This window comes from Pagrus major, chromosome 6, assembly GCF_040436345.1.
Source record: "Pagrus major chromosome 6, Pma_NU_1.0".
NCBI lineage: Eukaryota > Metazoa > Chordata > Actinopteri > Spariformes > Sparidae > Pagrus > Pagrus major.
In genome coordinates this window covers 22,107,631-22,135,406 of record NC_133220.1, presented here as the reverse complement: position 1 = coordinate 22,135,406, position 27,776 = coordinate 22,107,631, and the positions used below count along the sequence as shown (strand labels likewise).

Here is a 27,776-nt window from a genome sequence, read left to right as displayed (position 1 = left end):
CTGTGTCCGGGAAAGCTGAAATGCATAAATTTAAAGAGATGCTTAACAAAAACACACATATGTCCGGTCAAACGTGATCGGTGAAAAATATACCAAAAAAAACAACAAAAAAACAAAAAACACAACAGGCATGAAGAAAAAACAGAAATATGTTCATGCTTAGAAAAAAAAAAATACAATAAAAAAATAAGTAGCATATCTCTGAATAGGAATAAAAGGAATTCTGAGAAGACATTTGCGGCAAATGGACACCACATAGAGTTCTGTTGTTGACATGTATCTTTTACCATCAATTTTATACACAGCATAGCCCTTATAGATAGTGGAGGAGTGCATTTTCTTCAGTCCACCACCTCTCGTTGCTCTCTGGATGGACGAAACACTTCTGAAACATCTTTTAGAAAGTCTCATTTTGGCACAGTGATTTTTCATGGCGTTCCCCTCAACCTGCTTAGATTTAGTGCTTTTGCTTCCTATACTGAATTTAACACATTTTCCTTTCAGTCAACATGTACAGTATATGTAAATATGTGCTGTATGCAACACTACTGTTGAATAAGAGCCTAATTCTGTGAGGTTTCTGGGAGCTGGGTGAGGGCTCAGTGATCTGAAGGAGGAAGCAGCATCATCTTTCCCTCTCACTGCGTTTTCCCAGTCACACCTTTCTTTTGCGAGCCCGCTGCCGCCTCGCCACATGCCTCCCCATCACTGTCCGCTCCTCGTTCTTTCTCCTCATCCCAGTAGTCGTCCTCTTCCTCTTCTTCTTCTTCCTCGACGGTCGACTCATATGTTGACTTCTCCTCTTGTTTGATGGCTTGAATGGCGGGGGGAGCAGCTGCAGCGCTCTCCCCTGAGTCACTGCTGTCTTCGAAGGCCTCAGGATTCTCAAGCATCTCCCTGATGAGGGGAGGCATCGGGCCTGGGATCTCTGTTTTCAGTGTGATGGCTCTTTCTGCACCTACAGGCACATGCAAGTATATCTATTAAATATTTAGTGTATAAAAAGGAGAGGAGGAAGCTTCTCATACAATGACCATGTTTCACTTTTTACAAGAATCACTGACAAGTTTCATCTCAGTCTAGGAAAACAATGCCTCTTCACTGCCATGTTCTCCATATACGCAGATGATGGTATATTCTCTCTTTTGTTTCTCACCAATCAAGCCCTTTTAAAAAATACTCTCTGTCTTGCTTTACAACGAAATTTTTTATTATTTTCAACTAGCCAGCTGATAAATAAGGATGGCCTTAGAAAGTTTTTTTTTTAAATGATAAAGAGAATCTCAGAATGTGAAGGAATAACAGTTTAGACATTATGACATCTGTGTATTTTGATGCTGAGATATCTACTTAAGGGTTACACCCCGCCTTTCCGAAACCCCGCTGTTCCGAAAATAGACTTCCATTCTTCGTAATGGCAGGGTTTCCCACTTTTTCTAAAGACCCCGCTATTCCGAAAAGGCTATTGGGGAAACCCTAACCCTAACCCTCACCCTATTGGGAAGTAATTTGAAGTTGAAAGTCAGAACAGCGATGTTTTGGGGGGAGGGTCGGAACAGCGATGTTTCGGAGTGGAAGGCTGTCCCCCTACTTAAGTTAGCATGCTGGACTGGTAGCTACATGGCTAGCTGAACTAACTAGCTTCTGGCAGCTAAATGAACTGGGAGTTAGCAGTTAGTCTACACTAGTTATAGAGTGAGTATGAATTCAAAAGGTGGCCAATTCTTACATATTGCACTTTTAAGGAAAATGTATACAAAAATACAGATCTGACCATCCATTCGATGCTAACTTTTAAATGCTTCTTTAAAATTGTTGGTACCCTATACCATTAACCCAGTTTAGTAGCTACCAAAAACTAAATGGATTGATACACAATTCTACTTTTAATCTTTGGGAATGATATGTAAAACCTATGCTGACCTTTGGTGCTGATTCCTCGGAGGTCCGTGACTTTCATCAGCATGCGGGGAAACATGTGAGGCTTGTTCGGGCGTCTGCGACGGGTGTAGATCTTCAGAGCCTCTAGCAGCGGCTCCTGCAGCTTGTCTACCTTCTGTGGTTCCTCCAGGTCCATTCGGTCTAAAACAATTACAGAGAGACACAAATTTGAAGAGGTATGGAAGTGTTAGCATTTTGTAAAACAGCTGATAAGATGATAGCAAGAGAAACAAAGGGTAACACTTTATATTATGGTCATTGTATTAAGCATTAGTTAATGGGTAATAAGGCCCTTATAAGGCTTTATAAGATAAGATTAACATTAATGAGACTATATTAATGTTAATGATAACACCATGAACACCTTTATTGTTAGATTACAAGACATTTATAAGCAATTACAAGAAACTTGTTAAGCATACTGTTCTGTCCTAATGTTAGCTAGCTAGTGTTAGCAATGTTAATGTTAACTAGTATTAACAATGTATACATTAGTTAGTTAGTGTTAGGGACATTAATGTTTGCTAGCTAGCATTAGCGAAGTTAATGTTTGCTAGCAAGCATTAGCAACGTTAGCTAGTACAAGAAACTGGCAACCACCTGAGACGGCACATGATTTGAACAACAGCTGTGCTTTTTTTATTGTAAGATCAATACATACTTTATTATGGATTTATTGGCAGTTAAGTTAAGTAAGTTAAGCTTTTTGTAGCTTCCAGATCTAAGTTTTGAACAATTCCTTCATAAAGTCAATCTTACCTCCGCAGATGAGGCAGATTGCACTGAGGAGGCCCGTCTCTGTGTCGTCCATCTCCAACGGCAGCAACTGACCAGCAAAGGCAAACACCAGGTCTGTGAGTGGACCAAAGCCAGCGTTATGCATCTGGGTCCTGTTGAGAGTCAGGCCATCTGAGAAGGTCATGGTGTCCTGCTCTGGGGTGTAACGAGTGCATATCCTCAGCATCTAATAATAATAAGAAAATTACAAGAGATAAAGAAGAAGAAAAATTGGCAGTTAGTAAAATGAGGATGGCAGATGTTCAGAATTACATTTACATTTTCAGGATTTGTTTATGACAATTGAAGCAGCGTGACAGATGAGAAAAGCGTTAGGGAGGTGGAGGGGGAGTCATTTAAAGTGTAATAGGAGCATGTGGTTGGTACCAGGATGTCCAGGCATGCAGATTTGAGGAGGGTGATCTGGTCAGCGATGGTGAGCGTGGTGAAGCCTGGTAGCCGCTTGGCAAACTCCACAATCTTTATAATGCATTTAGTGGACAGCTCACTGAACTTATCCCACAGGCCCAAGTCCAGCTGTACTCTGTGGTCAGCACTTGAATTCTGAGAGAGAGAAAGAGGGACACTTGTCTGTGTGGCTGTGCAAAGTCCATACTGTGTTTGTCCTTTTGGCAAAGCGGTGAGCTAATGCTTGAGTGGAGTGTGAGTGTTTAGGGGTGGATAACTATTAATTAAAACTTACTGTGGTGTATTTTCCTAATTGGCACAGAGATGGAAAGGTCTCTTGGTGAGCTTTGCTGACTTTGTTAACCAGCTCCTCCAGTTCTCCACTCAACTCATAGTTCTCTGGCAGCACCACCTCCTCCTTCACATCCTTTTTCTTTTTGTTCCTGTCGTTACGCACCGCTACAGGGAAACACAGGCACAAGGTGACACTTAAAAAGCCAAACTCCCCATCAGGTTTTTCTTGAAATTATTATTTCATTGAGAAACTCTTGACGTTCATATTTTCCTCTCACCTTCTTTGGACATGCCAACCTCAAAGCACTTCTGCAGCCGGCAGTATTGGCAGCGGTTGCGGGTCACTTTGTTGATCTGACAGTTCTTGTCTCGGTGGCAGGTATACACCATGTTCTTTTGGATACTGCGCCGAAAGAAACCCTGGAAACAATGAAAGAAAATGTCTTGTACAATGTTTCATGACAGGACCACAGCCACTCTATACAATCTCAGAATATATTTTTTAGCCATGCTAGAAGCATGTTTCTAGGGATGGCAATGTCGGTCTGTCAGTGGGTCCACTGCTTTGGTCAAGACTGAAATATCTCAACAAATGCTGGATTGTCATGAATTCCCAGTTATTCATAGTCCCAGACAATGTGTTCTAGTTCATTTGATAATCCACACCTTTTCCTCTAGTGCCACCATGAGGTTCAGCTTTGTGTTTTACGGTGAAATTTCTCAACAACTATAGATCATATCACAAGGCGGCCATTTTCCTCTGACATCACACTCAGGGTGGGATGTCAAGTGTCGTACTGCTTTAATTGAAATGAATTAAGGTAAAACAACATATTTGAGAACCCATTAGCTTGCTTTAGGCGACAGCTAATGTTAGCATTCAACCACTTCCTTGCTAACATTACCATTTGATAACGTTACAGGATATAATAGGAAGGCGTAAGTTAATTCTAAAATATCAACACACACATTCATTTAAGCCTTGGAGTGAAACGCACTGGATATAATTAAACCATAATGTTAGCTAGGAAGTTGTTAAAATGCTAATGTTAACAAATGGGTTATCAAATATGTTGTTTTACCTTTAAGTATGGCCCAACTTCCCTCCAGATTTTCACTATCCATCATCTTGTCAGTTGCTGATCAAGTGGGACGCGGTGAAATGATAACCATTTATCAGACTCCCTACATTTAATTGTTTTGCAACCTGAAATCCAGCAGTACAATATTATACCAACATTTGCGTTTTCTACCCGAGTGTGAAGTCAGAGGAAAAATGGTTGCCATGTGAATATGGTTTATTGGATGGGTTGCTATGACAATGTCACAGACATCTGTGCACCTCAGGATGAATTGTTATAACTTTGGTGATGCTTGGACTTTTCCTCTAGCGCCATCATCTGGTCATAAAGTCAATTTGACAAAAAAAAATAGTTTAAAAAACCTGCAAAACTAAATACATTCCCATCATCCTAAACTCTACTAAGTGTTTCAAAGTAATTAGCAAATGTTAGATTGCTAAAATGTTAACTAAAATTGAGAGCATAGCTCAAAGCACTGCTGGGCCACAGCCTCACATAGCAGCTAAGCATGACTGTAGACTTTTAGTCTTGATCTTTCATTGATCTCCCAAAGTGGAAATCCAGGTGTTACAGCAGCCCAAGGACAGAATAAGTACAGATAAATACAGAGAATTAAAGAGAACAAATAGTTAGGAAAACAAGAACATAATGAAATAGAAACTATACATGAGCAGTTGGTCTCAAAAAAGCAAAATTACAGGCAACAGCAGTAAACAGCCGGTGACAGGAAGAAGCTTAATAGAGTAGTGGAAGCAGCATAAAAAAATCACTGGTCAAGATTTGCCAAGCATTTATGATATTTATAAAACCCGCATGCTACAGCAAAAGTGCAGAGAAGTGTGATTAGTGGCAGCAAAGTCAAAGCAAAATAATGTTCACAAAAAAAGTGCAATATGCTCAAGGGTGATGAATTGCATAAACCAGCAGCCTACAGGATAGGCTGGCTGTTTTCTCACATAGAACTGAGAAGTCCTCTTTCACTGCTTCTCTCTTAACTGTGAACATCCATTTATTGGTCTCTGTATGTAAACTACAAGCAGACAAAACCTCTATTGAATTGTTTAATTTGTCAATTTCATTTCAGCTCGAAATCTTCACATCAACAACAGTTCAAGTTGCAGTAACCATTTGCTGCTCACATACAGCACACTGTTTAGCTCTGATACATTAATAATGTGCAGTATTAGTAACGATACACTAGAGGGCAGCTTAGCAAAAGCAAACATTACAGCTGTGCAGCTCTGACATCTGTCAGGCTCTCACTCTCGCCCTCTGTTCATCAGCTCTTCACTTCATACATGTCCTGTAAACTCTTCATGTGTCTCTGGCTTCATTTACCTTGCAGCCCTCACAGGAGCTCACTCCATAGTGATAACCAGATGACTTGTCCTGGCACACAAAGCACGGCTTGTAGACACGAGGAGGAGGAGGAGGGGAAGGAGAGCTGGGCACCATCTCCTCTGAGCTGGTGCTCTGGGTCTCCACCGCTGCAGAGACAGAGAAAAAAAAGAAACATTTAAGGCCTCTTATTATATCAGAACATCTTGTTTACACAAGTTCTTAAAGTCTTGAAACTATGATGAAAGCTAATACAACAACTGATTAAGAGAGAGTGGTCAACAAACAACCCCCAACCCCATGCAGGCCACCCCTCGGAGCCAGAAGGCAAGCTCAAAGGCAGACATTTTTAAGAGAAAAGGGAGGGGAGGGGGGACACTGCTGATTGACAGGGACTTAAAAGAGACACAATTAGCTGATGGCCAGATGGCCCCGCTGATAAAATGCTGATTGGCAGCTGAGATTTGATTGGCTTCTCCATTTACTGGTGAGTGGGGAGGGGGCAGCATACCTCTGTTGACTTTTTGACTGACATCTGAATTTTTTGCATCTGCTCTGTGTGTTTGTGTGCACACATGTGCGAGCTCACATTTTTATTTGAAAGGCCGTCCAACCAGACCTGCCTATATACCTCCAGCCCCATGTGAACAAACAGGGGCGGGATGTTTACGAGACTCTGCTGTCTCCCTCTGTTCCTTCTCACTGTCTCGCTAAAGAAAATGGCACACTGTATAACACCATTTGCTGGCCACAGGCGAAGTCATTCAACTGCTGCTAATGAAAACGCTCCAAACAAACAATGTGAAATGGGCGCAGTGGCGAGTTGATCGAGCTGATTAAAACACCCAGCATAAAATGAGTGAAACCCGCGTGGTACACATTTGAAGGTGATGACTAAAGAACAACCAGATTCCTTCGAACATGCCTTTCAACTTTCACCTTCAGTCACCCCAACTTCACCTCCCTTTGCCCATTCCCACCCCCACTCCCTTGTTTCCTGGCCCTAAATTCCTCAGTGCAGGCTGGACAGGGTTTAATAGTTGCCCAGGCTCATAAGCGGCCCTATAAAGGCTGTGTCTGGGATGGGAAGGAGGCCCCCGGCCAGGCTGACGGCCTCTTTATTGGGATCCAGTCACCTTGGGCAGCTATTCACATCAACTGCTCCATCCTTGGATCCCTTCCTAGTAAAAATAAAGAATCTGGGGTCAAAAACCCCAAAGTCACAGCCCCTCCTGCCACCTTCAATGGATAACACAGGACTGAACCAAATGTGAACCCCCCCCCCCCCAACACCCCACCGCAGCAACCCCAACCTGAACCCACAGCTTGTCATTAACAAGAGTGGTAAGGTTTCAAAAAACAGAGAAGCAAAGGCACAAAGGAATAATCTAATAAAAACAAGAGAGGGAAAATGAAAAGAGAAAGAAAGGGGAAGACGGAGGTGAGCCCGAGGACAGAAACTTCCCAGTGGCCGAGAGGTTAAATAAAATCCTGACCATTTAACTTTGACCTTGACTGAAGAAGGCCATTACTAACTACGTGACCAGCAGCTCGCTTTAAAGTTCAAAATGCTCTCAAATATGACATTCACTTAATCATGACTGCCTCCATCCTAATGATAAATCACTAGCATGTGATTAAAACAGAAAATGAAGAGGTAAATTGTGAGATTGAGAAGTAAAACCCTCTCCTAACTCGATCATTTTGTATTTTAAATTGAACTTAACTGGTTCAACTAGTTTTACAACAATGATATGTAAGTGTGTCCATTTTTTATAGAGGTGTGTATATTATTCACTGGGGAGACTGTTTCTAAAATGGAAACACCAACTGGGATCACTACACAACACTGGCCATTAATTAATTGATGACACGTGTGCATAAATTTGAACGGTTCTGTTGTTTTAAACTCCCAGAGTGGGCATAAACAATACGAATGTCATTTCTAACTTGTACATGGAAAATATTCTGTAAATCCAAACAGTGATATGTTGCAGCAGTGCCAATCCACAGCCCTTTCATACAATAGTTCTCCTTATTAATTCAATTTATAGCAAACAATTGCATGTAGTTAAAACAGAACCACTTTGTGCTGAATACTCCTTTATTTTGCTTTATAATAAATGTATTTTTGCCCTGTTGGTGCAATTCACAATGTTAATGTTTAACAGTTAGTGATGTGTCTCAATTCATGTCTCAATTGAGAAAACAAATTAATACTTTAATTTTAATTTGAAGAAAAATACCGTATGAAACAAATAAGCAATTACAGCTGAAACATATTTTTATATGTATTTTTTGTATCTAGGTTGATTATGGTGTTCTCTCTGTTTTGTATTTTTTTTTTTATCTATCTATCTATCTATCTATCTATCTATCTATCTATCTATCTATCTATCTATCTATCTATCTATCTATCTATCTATCTATCTATCTATCTATCTATCTACACACACACATAAATACACAGACATATATATGTGTGTGTATATATATGTTTGTGTGTATAGATATATATCAATAAAAAAAAGATGAAATGATTAATTAATTAAATAATCAGCAAAAACATTATCAGTCATTGTTTTTCTAGACAATGTGCCAAATGTGCTAGAAGTTCCAGCTTTTCTCTTTTTTTGTGACCATTTATTGATCAAATTTTCAAAGCAGGACAAAAATCATGTACACACAGACACAGAAACAATCAGTAGTGATGCATTATGATTTAAAAAAGTTGATTCTAGCATACGTATTATCTGCTTTGTGCCCCAGGTCTTTAAGAAAGCACTGAGAGTCTCGCTCCAGTTTGTCACTTGTGTGGATTTGCTACTTTTGAATATATTTGAGATTTGGACTGAGTCATTCTAAATGAACTATGTGTGGACAGACCGCGGGGCTTTAGAAAAGTATGACAGGCATTGTTCAGTATGTTCTGATATTTTATCAACCAAATGGTTTATTGATGAACTGAGGAAATAATGGAAAAATGAATCAATATGGAAAATAACTGTCAGTTGCGGCCTCATAGAAGAACTGATGATTTATCTGAGATTATCATTTCTGTCATTTTCATGTACTTTTTCCCATAACAGTATGCAGGACAAAGAATCATGTTTCACATAAATTTATGAGTAAACAAAGAGCTGCTTGTGAAGCAGGAGGTAAATACTATTATACAGAGCCCAGGTATAGGAGGTGCAGGTAAGAGGGGCGTAGCTGCATGAATGGTACTGTAACCTGATCAGTGTTTTCTGTTTATATAGTGACACTGACAATGTAAAAGTGGCCCAGACAGAACAAGTGGAAAATAGCTCCCATTGAAACAGAGAAGCTGCATCTGGCGCCAGGAGAGAGGCAGTGACTGACACTGTCTGAGGGCGGTGAGAGCGGGTGAGGAGGGAAACATGACGGAGAGAGACAGGGTGAGAGACACTGGGCTGAAGGGCAGCGAGGGGAGGGGGGGAGGAGGGAGGAGGGGACTTTACCTGGCGTGGAGAAAGAGGGAGAGGAGCCAAAAAGTGTCAGCAGCTGTCATCACCCTGAACTGAGCTCAGCCTCAGAGCCTCGGCTGGAAAAAATACCTCTCTCTTCTTAACCTACAGCTCACCCCTTAGCGTGTCACAACATCAATCGGCACACCTCGGTTGGATGCAGAAGAGACAAGATGACTCGCATGAATCAGCCGGATACGGCTTCACATGCAAGCCAAACTTTAAGTATAACCTGTCGTTGCACAAAGAAAAACTGTCTTTATTATCTTTCATTATCTTTATAAAAATCCCTTCTAGCTACTATCACCCACAGTACAATAGTATTCCTTAATATTACTTCACTTGATCTACTCTTGTATCTTCCCCACCTTCCCCCTCTCTCATTTACTCAGTGTTTGTTGTCAGATCAACACATCCCTGTTTAGACAACAGAAGCCCCTCTGAAATCAGACACCTTCCTTATCAGCTCTGATGCCTGAGAGAGTCTTGAAGCACAGGAATAACACCTTCACTCCTGAGTGGTTCAGTGTCCCAAATCCATACTAACTGTATACAGTGTACCAAAAAAATTGTAGCCTATAGTCTATAGTATACTGTTGATGCAGTTCATATACAAGAAATCAACTGACAGGAAATTATATAGTACTTTTGCAACCTGAATAATATATTGGAATTTTACATTTCTGCAAACCAGATACGTTCAAATTTGTACCAAGTCAGAGACCACTGTCCAAGGCTGTGTTTTAACATTTGTAAGCTCTAAACCACTGGATATTTTTTATAAGACGTCCAACACAATTTCCAGCCTTGTTTGAGGCGAGAGAAACAGGAAATATAAGCCAAAACTTGATCTGTTCCAAACCCTAACAAGGTGGTTTTTGTGCCTAAACCTAACCACACCATACACTGAAAATGTTAAGAGTTGACTTTACTGCAAAAAGTTCAGGAAACCAATTACCTCAGAATTACCAAGTAAAGTAGACTATTACATTTAAGTATGAGCTAAAAAGTTTCAACAACTTAAAATGATTAGTCTACTTTAATTGGTAATGTTGAGGTAATCTGTGTTTTTTCTGTCTGCATACTGACAGTTTTGACTATAATTTACTCCGTCACATAATCAAGACCTGTAAAGAATTAGTATTAAAGGGGCAATATGTAATAAGTTGAGTTGAAAAGGTTCAAAAATGTACTTATCAAATGAACAATAGAATGTGAAGAAATAGCTGTTATGATGATGGCTATGTATTGTATTGCAGTGATGTCTACTGAAGTTAGCAAGCTAACCAGCTAGCCCCAGCCCGCCCCGGTCCAAAAATCCTACTAGCGCCATAAACACTAACACTCCCTTGGTTTCTCCAAACTTACTATTATTTGTTACTTTTTTCTGAGTATGCGTGTGAAATTAATTTCACATGAAGGTGAAAGTGACTCCTGATGTCCTACAACACTGATCTGTCATTCTGTATTAACAACTTCATGAGAACGATAACTGCGAGTGACACCATGTGTCAGCGAGCTGCAGCTGATTACCTTCTATAGGCTGAACACAGTACACAAACACATGAGCAGAGTGAGCATGTGGTTTGTTTTACACTTATATTGAAGGTGTTTTTTCGTTCCTCTTGGAGTGGCTGTGTGCTCGACACATTGTGACATATGGCCTATAGGGCCTGCAGCCTGGCTCGACCTGCCAACATCGCACATCTCATTGAACTAGACTTTGGCCTGGGGGCTCCGAAGAGCCTCATGCTGGAGAGGAGTGGAGGGTAATGCCACAGACTGCAAACAATTTAATGATGACTAACCTGAGCTTATGATCATTTTTCATTTGACTAGAAATTTGACAAAACCAGTAATACAGATAATTTTAAATAATATAAATAATATAAATCTCAAAAGATGGCAAAAGTGCAACTTTGGCTCATATTTCTTTCACCCAGAGTCCTCAAAAGATTAATTTGAGTTTTTACACAACCTCTCGCTGACAAAATGTTCAGCAGCATGCTGAGGAATGTGCGTGCACATGTGAATATGTGTGTGTGGGCTGCTGCATGGGCCCACAGGTCAGATGGACTGCGTGTGTTTGAGGGTTTTTAGTGCGACAACACTCACAGAAACAATGTGAGGACAGAGGAGGACAACAGTACTCATTATGAAATAGCCACAACACATAACATGACTCTGTCAAGTCAATTTTAAAGGGCAAAGTCGAAGCAACTTAAAGACTGATTATGTGACACGATCTATACTTTACATTACAAGATGCATGTATTCAGCTTAAAATTACTGCACTGTGTTGTAATTCATGAGCGGAGGAACAGCGGGCGGGGGGGGGGGGGGGGGGGGGGGGGGGGGGGGGGGCGCTTCAACTTCAAATATGCTGAGCGAGTAATTACCACGACAGCAGGGAGGAGATGGGGGAGATCTGACTGACAATCCCTTTCATCAGCTGTTCTAAGTTCAATACCAGCAGCCCACCCCCCTTCCTCCTGCCCTCCCCCCCAAGCTCAACCCTCACTAATAACCCTCTTCCCCCCTCTGTCCTCTCCTGCCTTCCTGCCCTGGCAGGAGGAGGAGTCCTTCCTGTCATTGGCAGCGCCTTTTAAAGGAAAGGCTGTGAAAACCAGGCTACTGTCCAGGAGATGGCTCCATAAAAAAAAGCAGCACCACACACTTGAAAGGAGGCACACACACACACACACACACACACACACACACACACACACACACACACACACAAAAACAAACACACAAGCAACAGTGTACAAAGGCACACACACAAAAACACATTTGCACAAGCTCCCCTACAAAAACAGAAATCCTGGCTCTGTCCTCAAACCTGCGAACTCTTACACAGTTGTGAACTTTATCCTGCAGTTTTAAATGTGCTGCAGACATTTGGGCCCAAAAAAAGCATAAAAACAAATTCAGGAAGTCACAGTTTACACTCATTCAAGGCAAGATTTATCACAAAACCTGTAAAACAACAACGTTCGTGTAATATTTTGCTTTTTCATTGCCATGGAGTTGAGCTTTGTCTGCAGGGTGGGGGCTGTGTTTACGGGACAGGTTGTTAAATCAGGGTTTGTCCCATTCATCCCACTCCCATTCATCATCATACATAGGCTACAACACACCCTTTCTTTTTTTATAACACCACACAGTCAGCTCCCACCTCCATACTGGGCATCATGAATACAACAGACGTCACAGCTTCTCACACACATATACTTCCATTATAACCGTCAGGCAATGTGGAAAAATGTAAAGAGTTTAAAAGCGTTTTTGGTATGAAAATGATTCAGATGTTAATCCTGTATGTTTATAACATAAAACGTTTTGTCCCTTATTGTATAATGAAGGACCAGTTATGTTTTGAGCTACTCTCAAGGGTCCTGAACAAAGTAAAACAGTATGAAATTGTGTTATCCTTTGAGGAAAGTTTGTTTATTCAGTGTTTGAATCAATTAATAAGGATTTTTCTCTTCTGAGTAAAATATCTTCCCTAAAACTACATAGTGCACCTTTAACAATAACTATAATAATAACCAGTTAAAAGATCCTTTTAGTTTATTTAAGTTTGCAAACTTTTATTGTTTTGCATTTCTGCAACTAGTATGTAAACATGTAGCACACTGTAGGATATTTGACAAATAGTTTAGTATAAGGTGATCTTTTTTAATTCAGGCCAAACTGGGCCAAAATTAACACAATGTGGTGGAGACATCTGTGGAAGCTGTGACACCAAAATTAAAAACAAGCTGGAGCTTGAACTCGCTGAAGACTTCAAGCAGTTTGACTCGGGAACAGTCACCAAGCAGCAGCTTTTGGTGAAGCTTTTCTAAGTACTGTAACTGCAAAACTATGCTATTGTAAACGTTGTCTTCAATAGGCTCAATGTGATCTCCTCATCTACTATCCATCACCTGTTTGTCATGAGTGCATTCCCAACAGATGAGTCTGGAGGCGTTTGGAGTCCAACGTTAACTGTAACTTCATTACTGTGAATAACCAGATTAGAGTAATAACGTGATTACAGTGTTTTCCTGATTCACGGTAACTAAATAATCTGACATGACATGATGTGTTTGATAATCTTGTTTATGACCACAGAGAGAGACACGTGTGTGGCTGTGGGTGTGTGGGTAGAAGGAAAAGAGTGAGACTGCGGTTTTATCTGTTGACGAACTCACAGAGCACTTCAGTACAAATACTTACTGACTTGCAGGGAAGGTTGTAACCTGAAACTTTCCTCTCTGCTGTTTGTGTGTTGAAATGCTGCTTTGCTTTGGCCTTTGTTCATTCTGTGACTTCACAGGAAAGACTCAATAGTACTAAAACAATTCAGACTAATGTGTAAACACACATTTGCAGGTCCAAATGTATGTATTCAAATACTGGATAATGGCTTAAAATATATTTTTTTTGTTTTAAAGGCTGCATTAGGGGTTAAGTGATGTCATTTTACCAGACTGTTCTACTTGCTCTTATACTTTCTCTCACCCACTTCGTCATTATAACCACATTGTTGATAGAACGAATAGTCATCCCCAAAATATTGTCGCAATATCAATATTGGGGTATTCTGTTAAAATATGGTGATATTTGATTTAGTTACATTTATGATATGATAATATTTATTTATTGTTTATCGTTGTACAGCCTAAAAATATTGCAATATTATGTTAAGGCACTATTGCCCAGCCTTATGGTTAGGGTTTTAATGAGTCTGCTGTGATGGTATAGTTTTCTGTTTTCCCTAAATGTACAGCTTTTGAGTTGATTCAAAATTTTCAGAAACGGGTGACTACATTTGAAAAGTTCACTGTTAAAAATGTAAAGCTTTAAGATCCATTGTTATTGTCTTGACAGCATCATCAATAGCAATAAAGGAGCACCTGAATATTTGACCTTTAGAGCAATTATTCACTACCATATTTAGACAAACTCATAGTAAAATAATAATGACATATATCCTGTGATTGCTTCTCTTATCATGGCTATTATTGATTTAAAATGGTTGTCATTAAACTATTCTGGAAGTAGTAGGTGTAAAGCTGTTTTACTACAGCTACAGGAATATCTCCTTCCTCGCACACATCACACGCTGACTGAATTTAAATGTCCAGGTTCAAAGAGTTTGCTCAGGCTTCACAGTGTAATTTCTTTCTCGCCATGTGCTGAGAGACTCTTCAGGAAAGACAGCCCACAGGCACCATGGGGACGAGTATAGGCCAGTATTTCATGACCCAGTGACACAGATTTACTCACTTTATTTAAGACTAGTGATACTGGTGCGGCTAAAAATAATTACAGGAGCTGCTTCCAGTCTGAGAAATACCCCTAGAAATCTTTTATCTCACAAATCAGGCACATATCTTCTGTCTTAAACAGCTACTGGCAGTATGTTAGCCGCTCTCCTCCCGTGTGATGGTATGATGGTCAGGGAGCATTGTTAAACGAGCTTTGAAGAGCCTGTTTAAAGCAAAGAGGGTGCCAGAGAAAAGGGAGATTACCACTGAATGAAGAGGAGAGCATTTCCCCTCCAGGCCTCAAACATGAAGATACAAAGAGTTAATCCAACTTCATCCCTCCACTCTCCTTTCAGCCCTCATCTCTTTTAACTGCCCATGCCCCTACACGCTGCCTAATCTCTTAATTGACCCTTTGTAATTGTAATTGAATCATTAAAAGTTCTTGGTTCCACAACACAAGGCGTGTAAACTGAGCCATGTGTGAGCAAAGAATACACACACACACACACACTACTGGAAGGGAAGATCAAGTGTAGAAAGAGGGGATGTTCAAGAGAGGAGAAAAACAAATGTCACGTAGAGGAGAAAGTCTTCTCCCCCGCTGCACAGGAGGCAGTGACAGAGGGAGAGAGGACAGACTTTGGCATGTCCCCGCTGCCTTTAATGCCTCCTGACAGTGAAACAAAGGAAGGCAGAGAGGTGCTGAACTGCCTCACATAAAAAAAAGCCACAGGAAAAGATGACCCCCGCTTAACACACACACAAACACACACACACACACACACACACACACACACACACACACACACACACACACACACACGCACACTGGAGAGAAAGCTCGTGTCAAAAAGACACAGAGACCAAAATGCTCTGAGGTATTTAGAGCTCAACATGTTCACTGAAAGCAAACTTTTATACACTTTCTAATGACAGCTGGTGATCATCTATGCAGGATTATGAACATTATGGACTTTATCTAATTACTTAAAAAGTCAATATGTTGACCTGGACCATAAGCAAAGTTCTCAATGTGGTCAGTGGGATATTATTTTACAAGTTGGGGAATTAAATAATAGTGGTGATTTTTTACTGTGTCAAATGACTTGAGACTGATGAGGTTAACCATAACATTGTCGATTTTTTGTCTCTTAGTCTGACTGAAATCTTTTAAAATGTGCAATTCTCTCAAGAATTACAAATATAGGCTTAGGACCTGTCTGATGAACCAAACTTTATTTTTAAGAATTTGATGTTTTTATGCTTGTTTTCTGATCCATGTTAACTTGTGCTTCCGTTTGTGGATACAAAAGGACAGGACTTGTATTTGTATTTGCTCTTGATGCATACTGAGGTGAGATTTCTTCTAAAAGCCTTTAGGGGTTTTCTGAATCTCACCTGCACAATCTGCTTCTTTTTTTATTGCTGTGTTTCTGCTGCTCTGTTTTACTGAGCAAATAGAATCAAATAAAGTCTAGAGATTAAAGGAGTTGATCTCCATTAAAAAAAGGTCTAAAAATAATAAGACTCTGCAATCTGCAATTGCAGAGTAAAGAGTACCGATTACTGTTCAATCAGAATAAAAAAATAATGCTGAGTCAATGCTGTACATATGGCTGAAACAATCTTTGATTTTGATATTTGACATTTCGTCAGTAAAATGTCCAAAAATTGTGAAAAAAGTGGATGTTTCAATTTTCCAGAGCCCAACACCTTAAAATATCTTGTTTTGTTTGACCGACAGTCCAAAACCAAAACTATTTAATTAATTCAATGATGCATGTCGATGATTAAAAAAACCTATAAAAAATCAGCAAACCATCACATTGGAGAAGCTGCAGCCACAGAACGGAGTCTTCGTTTGAAAAATGACTTTGAAGGTTCATAATAGCTGCCATTTCTTTTTTTTTTTTTGATAAACCAATCAATCTTTTCAGCTCTAGTTATTGTGAGATATGCAGTCTGCCAGCTCAACCTCATGTTTGAGAGGGACTGGTTTTGTTAAAAACTCTGCTGATGTGTTGGATAAAGAAATAAAGGTATGAACACTGTGGTCTGAGGTCAGTCGGCAGACATCTTTGTTTCTTGGCTGATATTGGACCTGCAGCTTTCACGGCTAAAATAAAAGATCCTAAACTGTTGATTTCTATACAAAGAAACACTGATTAAAGAACATTTGAGGACATTCGTCTGTCAGGTTGGCATCTGGCGAAGCTCCTTAGCGAGTTGAAACAGGCCCTGCTGTGGTGTTTGTCATCCTGACTGCTCATCCATCATCATTAGCGAGCACTGAGGACTCGACAGGGCCTGATGCCCTGGTATCTAAATAATTACTGAAGATAAATAGACTCAAGGTGCATCCTGAGCACAGTAGAGAGAGAGAGAGAGTGTATTTTTGAAAATAAAACTCAGTGACACATGTGAATGGACTTCAGTGGGTCCTGTTTCTATAGACAGATAGAGTCAATGTTTGATTTTCCGAGCCACAAAGCCAAGTGTAATCAAAGAGTCTGAAAGTGGACTCCATGACAATGACAAAGGTCTGCTTATTGTTATGAAGCCAGATAGATGTATTAAACTCATTTTCTCTGCTGTGGTGGGTAGGTTTTTTCCCTTTAACACTTAATATCTGATGCAATCTGGGCCTCGTTTTTGTGTCTTTTGAGGCGTTTTTTAAACAATGTCTCGCCTGTTGAATAGGGAAACAGGAAGTGCTTATATGACAAGTGATTCATACTTTATCTTTTAACACTTCTCATTCCCACAATCATCTTTTCCGTTAAAAAATAAATTGAAAAGAAAAGTAAAAGATTGCTCGTCATCAGTCCTCTCAGATCCTCATTTATCTTCTGTGAACTCTCCGTTCTGTGTGATTTCAGGGCACATTTGCCTCCAATCTGTCAGTGTTCAGTGCTGTTTCTGTTTGGACGCTTGCTGCTTGTTGTTTTCTGGACACATCGCCGGGTCAGGCCCCCCGAATTGTTTAAAAGAGCTGTCAGTCATGTGAAGTCATTCATAAAGAAAACAAACAGTGATGATGTATAAATATGCGCCTCCCCAGCTCACTCACTCAGCCTCACAAAGCTCACTAAGCACATAAACAAACAAGGAACGGGGTGAGAATGGGTACATAGAATCGAAAGGAATCTGACTCTTCCTGTGGAGAGAGCTCTATGATAACAAAACCAGGACTCTGATAAGAGCACACACACACACACACACACACACACACACACACACACACACACACACACACACACACACACACACACACACACACACACACACACACACACACACACACACAGCTGTTCTTTTCCAGTCTGATGGACAGGATGGAGTACTCACACTGAATGCTGCTGGTCCCGGCCCAGGCGAACGGGTCCAGGCCGGAGAAGTAAGGGGTGGCCTTGGCGAGCATGCAGGAGCCTTGTCCGGACACATCGAAGAGGGGCCGCGGGGCCAGCCCCAGAGCCTCCATACAGTCAAACATGCTCCTCTCAAATCAAACACAAGCCTGCAGCCTCTTTGCTTTTGTTCTGAGAGTGACTGTAAAACTGAGACAGAAGCTTCCTGTGACTGAAACTCAATGCCCTGCCTGGTCCAGGTGTTCCCTGTCTGTCTGTCTGTCTGTCTGTCTGTCTGTCTGTCTGTCTGTCTGTCTGTCTGTCTCTTGCTGCCCCCTGACCACCCGTCCTGTGTATCCAAACTATCGTCTCTGGTTGGACAAAATCTCTTCTTTCTCTCCCGAAAACTCAATCTACTTTTTCCCCAGATCACTTGCTCGCCTCACTGCTCTGCCTCTCCTGCTGCAACTGATCTCAGCTCCCCTCTCGCCGGCTCTCTGGGCCTCTCACACTCCACCACAGGCACAGCCAACTATCTGCATGCTCCCTCAGCACAGAAACAGGAGGTGGGGTCAGGGAAGAATAAGAGGGAGGGACGCAATGCCCGAGGGGGTGTGGACCTGCTCTCCCATTGGCCACACACCAAACTTTCCCCCCCTCCCTCATTTCTCCTTCAAGTTTACCCAACTTGCCTCTTCATATTTCATATTCAGCAGATGAAAACAAACACTCCTCACCTCCCCCACCTCCCCCCTCGCCTCTTTCTTCTTTCTTTATTTCTTTCTTTTGCTGCATTAATTCCCTTTTTGTTTCACCACAGCAGGGAGCATCGCCTCACCTCCAAACAGAACAGCCCTGCAACCTCACAGAGTCTATTTGGAGCGAGAACCAAAGGTGCTGGCAGAGAGGCAATTTAGTTACAGTGTGTCATTAGCTAATTTAACCTGCTTTCTCTGAGACTGGATGCTCTCCTGTGGTGTCTGTACAGGGACAGTAGGATTATATACCTCTCTGAGGTTTAAAGTGGCCACAGAAACACACCTGCTCACACACGCACACACACACTCAGTACCTATAATTTCCCCCAAATTAAAAGCCTATTACTTGTACTGTTTTGTTTTTTTACTATGATTTATATTCATTAGAGATGCACAATATGGATTTTTCTCAGCAAATACAGACAATGAGCTTCTTCTTGTGGCCAATACTGACAAGATAATGGATAATTTCACATTTTTATATTTTAAAAATTAGTTCATAAACTGTAGTTTATACACACTTGAGGATAAGAAAGGCTAAGATGAACCAAAGATGGTTCATTCAATATTTCATAACTCTAATAAGATTTGTTGTGTTAAAACTCATGGACTTATTCCCCTCCTCTCTTATCTCTTTTGGAAGATGTATTGCAAATTGCAAACGTGTTGGCTTCTTCTTTCTTCTTCTCTGTGTTTATTGGTTGAACCCAAACCAACTTGCAAACACCTACTGCAATGGAGTTTGTAAATGCTGTGCTTTATATTACTGTTTCTATTATCGGCTCAAATTCCAACAATACCGATAAAAGAAGCTGATAATATAAATTTCCCAATTTTCATTGTTTCATTATTTTCATTCTCTATAGGCATATATAAAAGAACAATATCACAACAGTGATATTTGTAAGCTTGAACAAAAAAGAGACGATAATGACATAATGTCATAATTTCCTGATAATTTCTTGAAACTTCCCTGTGCAATCTGCAACTTTGTCCAACTTGGTAAAATAAAAGTAAAGTTCAGTCAGTTATCAGATTATAGATAGTTGTGTTAAATTTATGTGCAGCTGTTTATTTATAGAAGAATTTCATTAAAGGTGCAATATGTAGGAATTGGCCACCTGTTGAATTCATACTCTAAAAAACTCCAAACATAGCCGCTAACTGCTGCTAGCTGCTGTTAGCTAGTAAGCTCAGTTAACCATGCAGGTAGTGGTCATTTTAGCTGACTCGGCCTGACTGGGAGCTTGGAGCACAGGTAATGTTTAATCCATCATCTCTTGAGGTACAAATGGCTAGGGGCTAGCTGTTTAGCATGCTAACTTCAACATAGTGTGTAGACGTCCTTGCCATAACTATAAACATACCTAACACACGTCCCTTAATCAAAAAAGTTATTTTCTCATGTTCTGTTGATAATTTTAAATCTTTAACAATTTAAACTAAAATTCTTACATATTGCTCCTTTAAAGCAACTGCCAACTTTAAACCCAAATAAATATTCATTCATTATCTTTTAATTTTCTTGGAAACTTTATGCTTTATTCATGTTGAAACGCCTCCTTAAGAAGATACATTTAAACTTTTTGCATGTTTATCTGTCCTGTATACTGGAACCCAATTGGAATAACTTCACTGTGAGTGTACCAACTGAACATTGTCTGTTGTTACTATGTAATTTGCTACAAAATTACATCATTCTTTCTTGGAAACTGGGAAGAAATCCATAGGAGGTTATTAGGAATTTGCAGACCCACAAAATGAAGTGTTACAGAAGAGATAGTAAAAAGAAATAAATGGTGCTGAATATGGATGAAATACAAAACAAGGACTTTATTGAAAATATACATTATAAAATATTTGAAAAAAAACCTATAAAGGGTCAACAACACTCCTATTGGACCTGTTGAACTCTATTTTTGCAATTTGGGTTATGACCTATTTCAGCGAATCTTAAGATTGAAGTCTGATATGTTTCACTCCTTCATCATTCTGTCTTCTTCCTTCTCAGAAGTGATCCATCTCAAATGTCTCTCTGTTTGCAGTTTTGTTGTTTGAGTCTATTAAAGCGTTTCTTTCTCTCTTTTCCGTTTGGTTTTGGCATGTGTGCCGATATCTAATTCAATTCCTTCAGTTCAAGTGGATTCAGTTATCTTCCCTCCTGGAGCTTATTGGATACTTCAGTCACACTGAAGTGCGACTCCGCTGCAGGCGAACCGCACAGGCCCCGAGTCTGGATAGTTTGTATACGAGACAGCCTCACCCTCCTCCTCCCTCTCCTCCTCCCTTTCCTTCCCTCGTTCAAGAGGGATGAACTCTGGAAGAAACCCCCACTGGGGCTTTAACACCCCCCTTCACACACACACACACACACACACACACACACACACACACACACACACACACACACACACACACACACACACACAAACACACACACACACTGACTTCCCAAACTGTCCTGCCTGTGGCCTCGTATGTTTCATTCTGTTCTTGTGTGTTAAAATTCTGTTTTTCTTTGTTTTTCTCTTGTTGTTTGTTTGTTGTTTATATCTCCCTCAATCCATTTATTTATATTTTTTTTCATTATCACTTCAAGATATCAATGTACCCTTTTTTCTTTACTCTTTATTCATGTGTTTTAGTTATCCCCTCCTCTTCAGTGAGTGGACTTTTTACCTGTCTTTCACCAGGACACACACTCACACACACACACTACAATGACACACTGCAGGGAGCAGAGCTGCACAGTATCAGCCTGCTGAGCTCTCTCCACACCTTGAGACAATTACCCTCCCCGCCTCGCAGCACCCTGCCCCCTGTTGCTGCTTTGAGGAAAGAGGCATACAAATGCAGGGCGAATGTGAAGAAGAAGTCTCACTTTTACTAAAACATAAACTCACTCCAACTACTTTTGTTTCAGCTCTCTGTCACACACACACAATTTACAAGAAGAGGGAGTCACGTTACAACTTTTCACAATCAGGTTCTTCAGCTATTCATCCAGTCGTCATGTCTGACACAAACACACAGAGCTGAACAATGGCCTCTCTCTCTGTCTCTGTCTGTTTCTCCACCAGCAGCTCCTCCAGCTCGGCCGCAGATATTTGCACAAAGTCTCACTGCGGTCATCAGCCGGCGCACAAATATAGTCACAAATGTGAGGCAAGGAGCGCGAGACTGCTGGTTTGTGATATTCATGGGTGTTGGAATGTGCAGCCTACAGAGTGGCAGTGGAAATGTGTGTGTTTCTGTGCATGTGTGTGAGTGCGTGTGTGTGTGTTCGGACGCATGGACAATTATGTGTGTATGTGCTTAAACAGAGTGCCTGTGATGAAAGACACAAAGAAAAACACACAAGCCTCGATCCGTGCCTTTAGGTTCAAGTTACTAATATCACGCCGCGTGCACACATACACGCACACACGCACACACACACATGGACCCATGCGCACACACACACACACACACACACTCAAAACATTACAAAGAACAAGATGTGACTAGTGCAGAAATTACGAAAGGACATTGTGTTCATTGTGGAAAAATGCACGTCTTTTCCTCGTGATCACTACAGTCAGATTTCTTCCTAACATAACAGAAAAAGATTTAGATGTAGACTGGATTCTGATCCCGATGTCATTATAAAGAGATAAAATGCGTCTTTCCAAAAAACTTTCTCAGAAAAATATTACTTAATCCCCAGAAAATCCAGAGATGGCATCATGTCTTTACACCATTTCCAGGAAGCTCTGGGCAGAAAAGCTTTGCAGTGGTTACCTGTCAGTTTTTTTTTTTTTTTTTTACTGATTCCCAGCTCCCACTGCTATTAGGAAAAGAAAGGGGGAACCTTCTATATGATTGAATGCACAGCAGGGAGCTTTTGATGTGGATATCCGCTAATTTCGAGTCCAGGGATGTTTCGAGTTTCATCTCATTAGGGAACAAAGTCCGGTTTTCCACTCACTCTGATTAGGACCTGGTTTGAATTAATTTGCAAATCCCACTTAAACCCCAACTGTAATTTTGTGTAATTTTGTTCACTTTGCACTAATGAGAGATAAGTCATTTATTGCAGCTTCACTTGATGGTTAAGAATAGGCTCATTATTTGCATGGCTATTCTTCCTCGTTGAAAATAATAAGAACTGAAACAGTTGCTGGCTAACTGCCACAACAAACAGTTTACATCAGGGATGTCTGCAGAGTTAATACAATTATTATTTTTTTTATGTAGTTAATCGAGAAATGTGTCAACTCCTTTCTCACATTATGATTTGAAGAGCATGATGAACAAGCTACCAGACAAGAAGCGTAAGGCTGTAAATGCCTCCAGTTATATTTAAATGGGCTCACACTTGCTCTCTATATAAAATGGATAATAAAGACTAATTTAAAGGAGATATATTATGCTCAATTTCAGGTTCATCATTTTATTTTAGAATAGTCTTTCTAAGACTTAAAATTATGCAAATGTGTGACATGATGACATAGCGTGATGTCATGAAGTCACAGAATTAAAGGCAGGACTTCTGACGAGGCATTTCAGGAGCAGTGTTTTCTTCGGAGAGAGGAGCTTCTGTTGGTGCGAACTTCGGCCTTTTTAACTTTCAAGACTTTTTACATGCGTAAAAATCCTGAATATGAAACACTGAAAGAAAAAAACAAAAAAGCAAAAACCCCGTTAACACGACGCAAACATCTTGCTTATGTTCTCACCTTTAGTAGTGAACTTAGGGTGTGGTTACTCTGACATCACTGTTGCATGTTGTGATGACCCTGACTATCAGCTGCATATTAAACATTCGTATATCCACGCAGCTTTCCCTTGTTTTAAGTACCACTTTGCAGGAGACAAACTGGGAGCCCTGATCTAAGGGGATATAGCCTGGCACTCCTCAACGGGTGAGAATCTCTCTGTTGAGTATCTGGGAAACAGATTACTCTACGTGGCTCAACGTAGAGGGAACAACTCAACCCGAGTGCGAGTAACAGTCTGCAAAGACTAGCAGGTAGATGTTATGACTGAACTCAGAGGAAAGGGTCCTATAATATCCACACCCAGCATTTCCCATGGCAGACTCGTAGTGGTCAGGGGTAAGGTCAGACCTTTAGCCTCGACCAATCTGACAGCACTTTTTGAGTTCCAGAGTAAATTTGGACTTACGATCTCTGGACACTGTGATCACCTTTAAAAGCATCTCAAAGCATCGCTTTTTAAATGAAGTTTTTCCTTTTGTTTAAAGCTGGTTGTCTGCATTTAATGTCTGTTGCTCTGTCTCTTATTTACCTTCTTGTTTTTTTATTGTGAAGCACTTTGCGAAGTCTGCTCTTGACTGTCGTCTCTTGTATCTTTTGTATTTGCCCAGGTGACCTGTAAGTGTGTTATCATGAAGAGACGGAGCAGCTGGTTGAAAAGAAGAAATGAGAATGTATATTTTTGTAATATAATCTCATTATCTGGAAAAGTATTTGTTGAATCACGGGTGTTGATCCGTTGTAAATGTGTTCTATTGGTCAATTAGCTTGGCTTCAAAAGGTAATTTATATCAGCCTGATTCATTTCCATCTTTCCACTGAGTATCACACACACATTCATGCGCACACACATACAAAGCCACACTTGTCTTACTGCACTTAGTACTCAGCATATAATTACCAATTATCGACACTACAAGCTGAAGAAACCCAACATGGTGTCCTGGTTTAACTGTGTAACTGTACTATTTCTTACTTAAATGTGACCGATTTAGACATTCTGTGTGTTGCTGACAGGTCTTTTGGTCCTCCTGTTTTGTCACGTGTGACCTGACTGACATAATGCGGCTCCTCATATCTCTCTGCCTCTGTCTGTATATGTATAAAAGGCCCAGAGGCAGCATGTCAAAGATGTAATGACTGAGTCTGAGTGCTACTAGCCTGGTCGTTGTCTCCAGAAAACGACTGGAGATAAACAGATAGCAGCTGCTCACTGAACACATTATCTGTGTGCACACAGTGACACAATGGCACACACACACTGATTGAAAGCAGTGTTCAGCAGGTATTTCCACACCTGATTTCAGTCTTACAGGATTAGAGATACTTGACAAACATGTCTATTTAAAGGGTTTGATTTGAACACTGCAGTCTACAGAATATTGGTCAACGCAACACAGGGTGTAACTGTCTGAGAGACATGTTTCAATGTCATGTTTTTTTGTACACGCTTCTGTCATAAATTCATGATAATTTGAGTTTATAAAACTGTTAAAAATGTAATAAATAAGGTTTTAAAAAGATCAAATTGATAGAAAATGTACAACCTTCAAATAATGTTTGATTAAGACATTTAGTTGTCTTTATGTAAGGTTGTATTTTAATGCAGATAACACGTCACAGGATCAGAGTTTAGCTAAAAGGGAATTATGGGACATGTTACGATGCCAAGAGGTGATATCATGGGTCAGTGGCATTATGGGTCAAAACCAACATGGCTTCAGAGGAAGAACATATGACTTTTCTACACATGGTCCAAGTGGCGTACATGGCAATTGTCTTTCATTTATGTTTGTTAATGTGCCTTTACAAGGACAATGGTGAAACATTTTCAGTCATTTTGTTTCATCTCAGCACATTTCTGCGCTTCAGCGACTTAACAATTACTGAGAAATGTATGTTTTGACATAGAGAGAGGGGACTAAAATAAAACATAAGATGTATGTATGATGCCTTGCCATTATTTCATTGGACCGGTGTAGCCACATACTAGGGATAGAAGCAAACCCACCCAGTGTGAGGCTTCAACATACATACAGCAGTCAAATGCAGAGGACTTGATTAACAGAAGGATAACAGCATTCATATAAACACATGAATGAGTTTGAGCTTTGGGTACCTGCATCTATTGGTCTTGAATCTGCAAAAGTAAAAAAAAATATTATAAAGGTGAAAATTATCTACTGACAAAAGAGGAAATGTTAAAAACAATACCACAAGATTCTGCCTTCGTTGAAGTTATTATTCTTCTCTTTTTTTAAAACTGATGTCGAAGGTGTGGTGTATAGTGTTGGAGCGTGGAGAGCAATGAAAGGCAAATAATGTTTATCTACACCAACAAAAACTGTTGTTTAATGCTCTCAGGTTGACTCTTAACCTGATGTTAAACATAACATGCAACTGTGGAGTGCAAGGGTCAGAGCTATAGTAGCCCTTACTTGAATGCAGATTTAATCAAATAGTGCTGTAACCCTGTACTGTCTGAGTAACATCATTAAAACTATGAAGAGGAAAAATAAGAATAAAGATAAAGATAAATAAATACAAACTAAATAAAGTTAAGACTGTTGTTTATTGTATATTAGAGCAAATAAAGGTCTTCACTCTTAAAATCCACCTCCTTTACACAGTGTTGCCAGTCTTTGTATAACCTCCCTCTAGGGTCTCGCTCAGCCGCTCTGTCCTCTCTGTCACTGTGAAGTGCAACAGCGCCCCCTGTGACCCAAAATGGTCTCCATCCCAACACACTGTTGAAACAAATAAACTCTTTCATCTGCCAAAAGTGTAATCTTTCTTTTCAGCTTCTATCTGTTCTGATGATGATTTGGAAGATTAATTTTCTATGGAAAGCAGCAAATTACACACAGGATCCTTTTATTTCCTGTTTTTTCCAGCCTGGCTTACCACAAACTCAACTCAAGTCAACTCAAATCAACCCAAATCAACTCTCTCTTCTCTTCTCTTCTCTTCTCTTCTCTTCTCTTCTCTTCTCTTCTCTTCTCTTCTCTTCTCTTCTCTTCTCTTCTCTTCAATGCATGATTTAAAGTTTGATCATAAGCCTAAATTGGCCCTGAGGACTTTTCTAAAATTGTGGAGAGTCTCCACTGGCCAGGACACAGACATTTGGCACATTATCTTGTCATGAGCGAGGGCGTGGGATTTGGATTTCTTGCCTGCTGACTGACCCTTGGGCCAGTTGGATCCCTTACGATTTTATATAAACCATTTTTTAACACACTTTTTCTGGAGTCTGAATTAGGCTGGATGTGTAGTTGTAGTTTAGAGCCGCCCAAAGATGTCAGTGAATATGATGAGACTCTTCTGTAATGTTAGTAGACTAAATGTATAATAAATATTTTTGATTACTCACACAACGCAGCCATCTCTTTAGGAAGGTCTGCCCCAAACCGGCCAAAGAGGTGGCTACTGGCCAGCAGGTCAAAGGGGGAGTGGCTCCTCATGGAGTTGAAGGGGAACGGGTACATAGTGCGGGGGAATCCGGTCATGTGACGCAGCTGGTGCTCCCTGTTGGTTGCCATCGTGAAAAGTGCTGCTGGGTGCTCAGGTGACTTCTCTCTGATTGTTTTGTCGTTTCCTCAACCGGGGTTGTCTTCGTCAGGGGCCTACGATGAGTTTGAATGGGCCGGTGCCATTCAGCCACTCTCGGCTGCTGGCTCTTCTGCAGAGAGGCAAGAGGGATGCTGAGGATGGAGGAGGAGGAAGAACTGAGGAGAAACCAGGAACCACGTGACCAAAACCTGACCAGGTCTGGACTCTGCAGAAAAGGAAAGAAGAGGGGTCAGATACTCAAAACAAAGTCACCTAAAATCAACCAAACAAACAAACTGTAACCAAAACAATACCTAAAATAACTCAAAATCCAGACAAGGAATAAAATTAAAGGAGAAGAAAAAGAGAGCGTTGAAGAAGCAGTTGACGGAGCAGAGGGTGCACGACACTTCCCTCCTGCTTTGTGTCTGTCTTCAAAGTAGTGCAATGATTTCAGGCAATGCCATATGATTTCAATCAGCAGGACTGTATTATAAAGGGTCTCTCTGTTCCCTCTGCCAGCCTGACTCTAGCCAGCCTGCCTGAGAACAGCCAGCCACAACATGGGTACAATTAACCCTTTACGACAACAGACACGCACAACCTACTCACTCTCCCTGCGCCCCGAACCACCAACCCTCTGCTGCAGCTGAAGTTTCTGAAGGTTTGTGATGGTCACCTTCCTTCTCTGTCTCTGAGGACTCACATAGCGACTCTGTGACCCTGTCAGAAAGTTAAATGAGGGCAGCCCTCCTCTCTTGTTTCTCTATGACTCTCTC

General features: G+C 40.6%; 1 protein-coding gene across 2 annotated transcripts; it reads right to left on the bottom strand.

The window, feature by feature from the left end:
* Positions 1–273: 273 nt before the first annotated feature.
* rargb (retinoic acid receptor, gamma b) lies at positions 274–26,987 on the bottom strand. Of its 2 annotated transcripts, none has more exons than XM_073468302.1 (8): positions 26,819–26,987; positions 5,841–5,989; positions 3,699–3,840; positions 3,422–3,585; positions 3,106–3,282; positions 2,701–2,905; positions 1,924–2,082; positions 274–958 (listed from the first exon to the last, which is right to left on the bottom strand). In XM_073468302.1, the coding sequence occupies exons 1-8, from the start codon at positions 26,985–26,987 to the stop codon at positions 639–641; spliced, it is 1,485 nt and encodes a 494-aa protein (XP_073324403.1). In that variant the 3' UTR covers positions 274–638. The 2 variants fall into 2 exon arrangements, with proteins under 2 accessions (XP_073324403.1, XP_073324404.1); XM_073468303.1 differs by lacking the exon at positions 26,819–26,987 and adding an exon at positions 17,935–18,247.
* Positions 26,988–27,776: the final 789 nt, after the last annotated feature.

What these genes read in the sequence shown, in the direction of transcription:
- rargb (XM_073468302.1), bottom strand. Translation starts at nt 26,987, where the DNA reads ATGGCAACCAACAGGGAGCACCAGCTGCGTCACATGACCGGATTCCCC. An exon ending in GCTCCTGTGAGGGCTGCAAG is followed by an intron (nt 3,841 to 5,840) that starts GTAAATGAAGCC and finishes CATTGTTTCCAG; the next exon opens with GGTTTCTTTCGGCGCAGTAT. An exon ending in CTGCATGCCTGGACATCCTG is followed by an intron (nt 2,906 to 3,105) that starts GTACCAACCACA and finishes TATTATTATTAG; the next exon opens with ATGCTGAGGATATGCACTCG.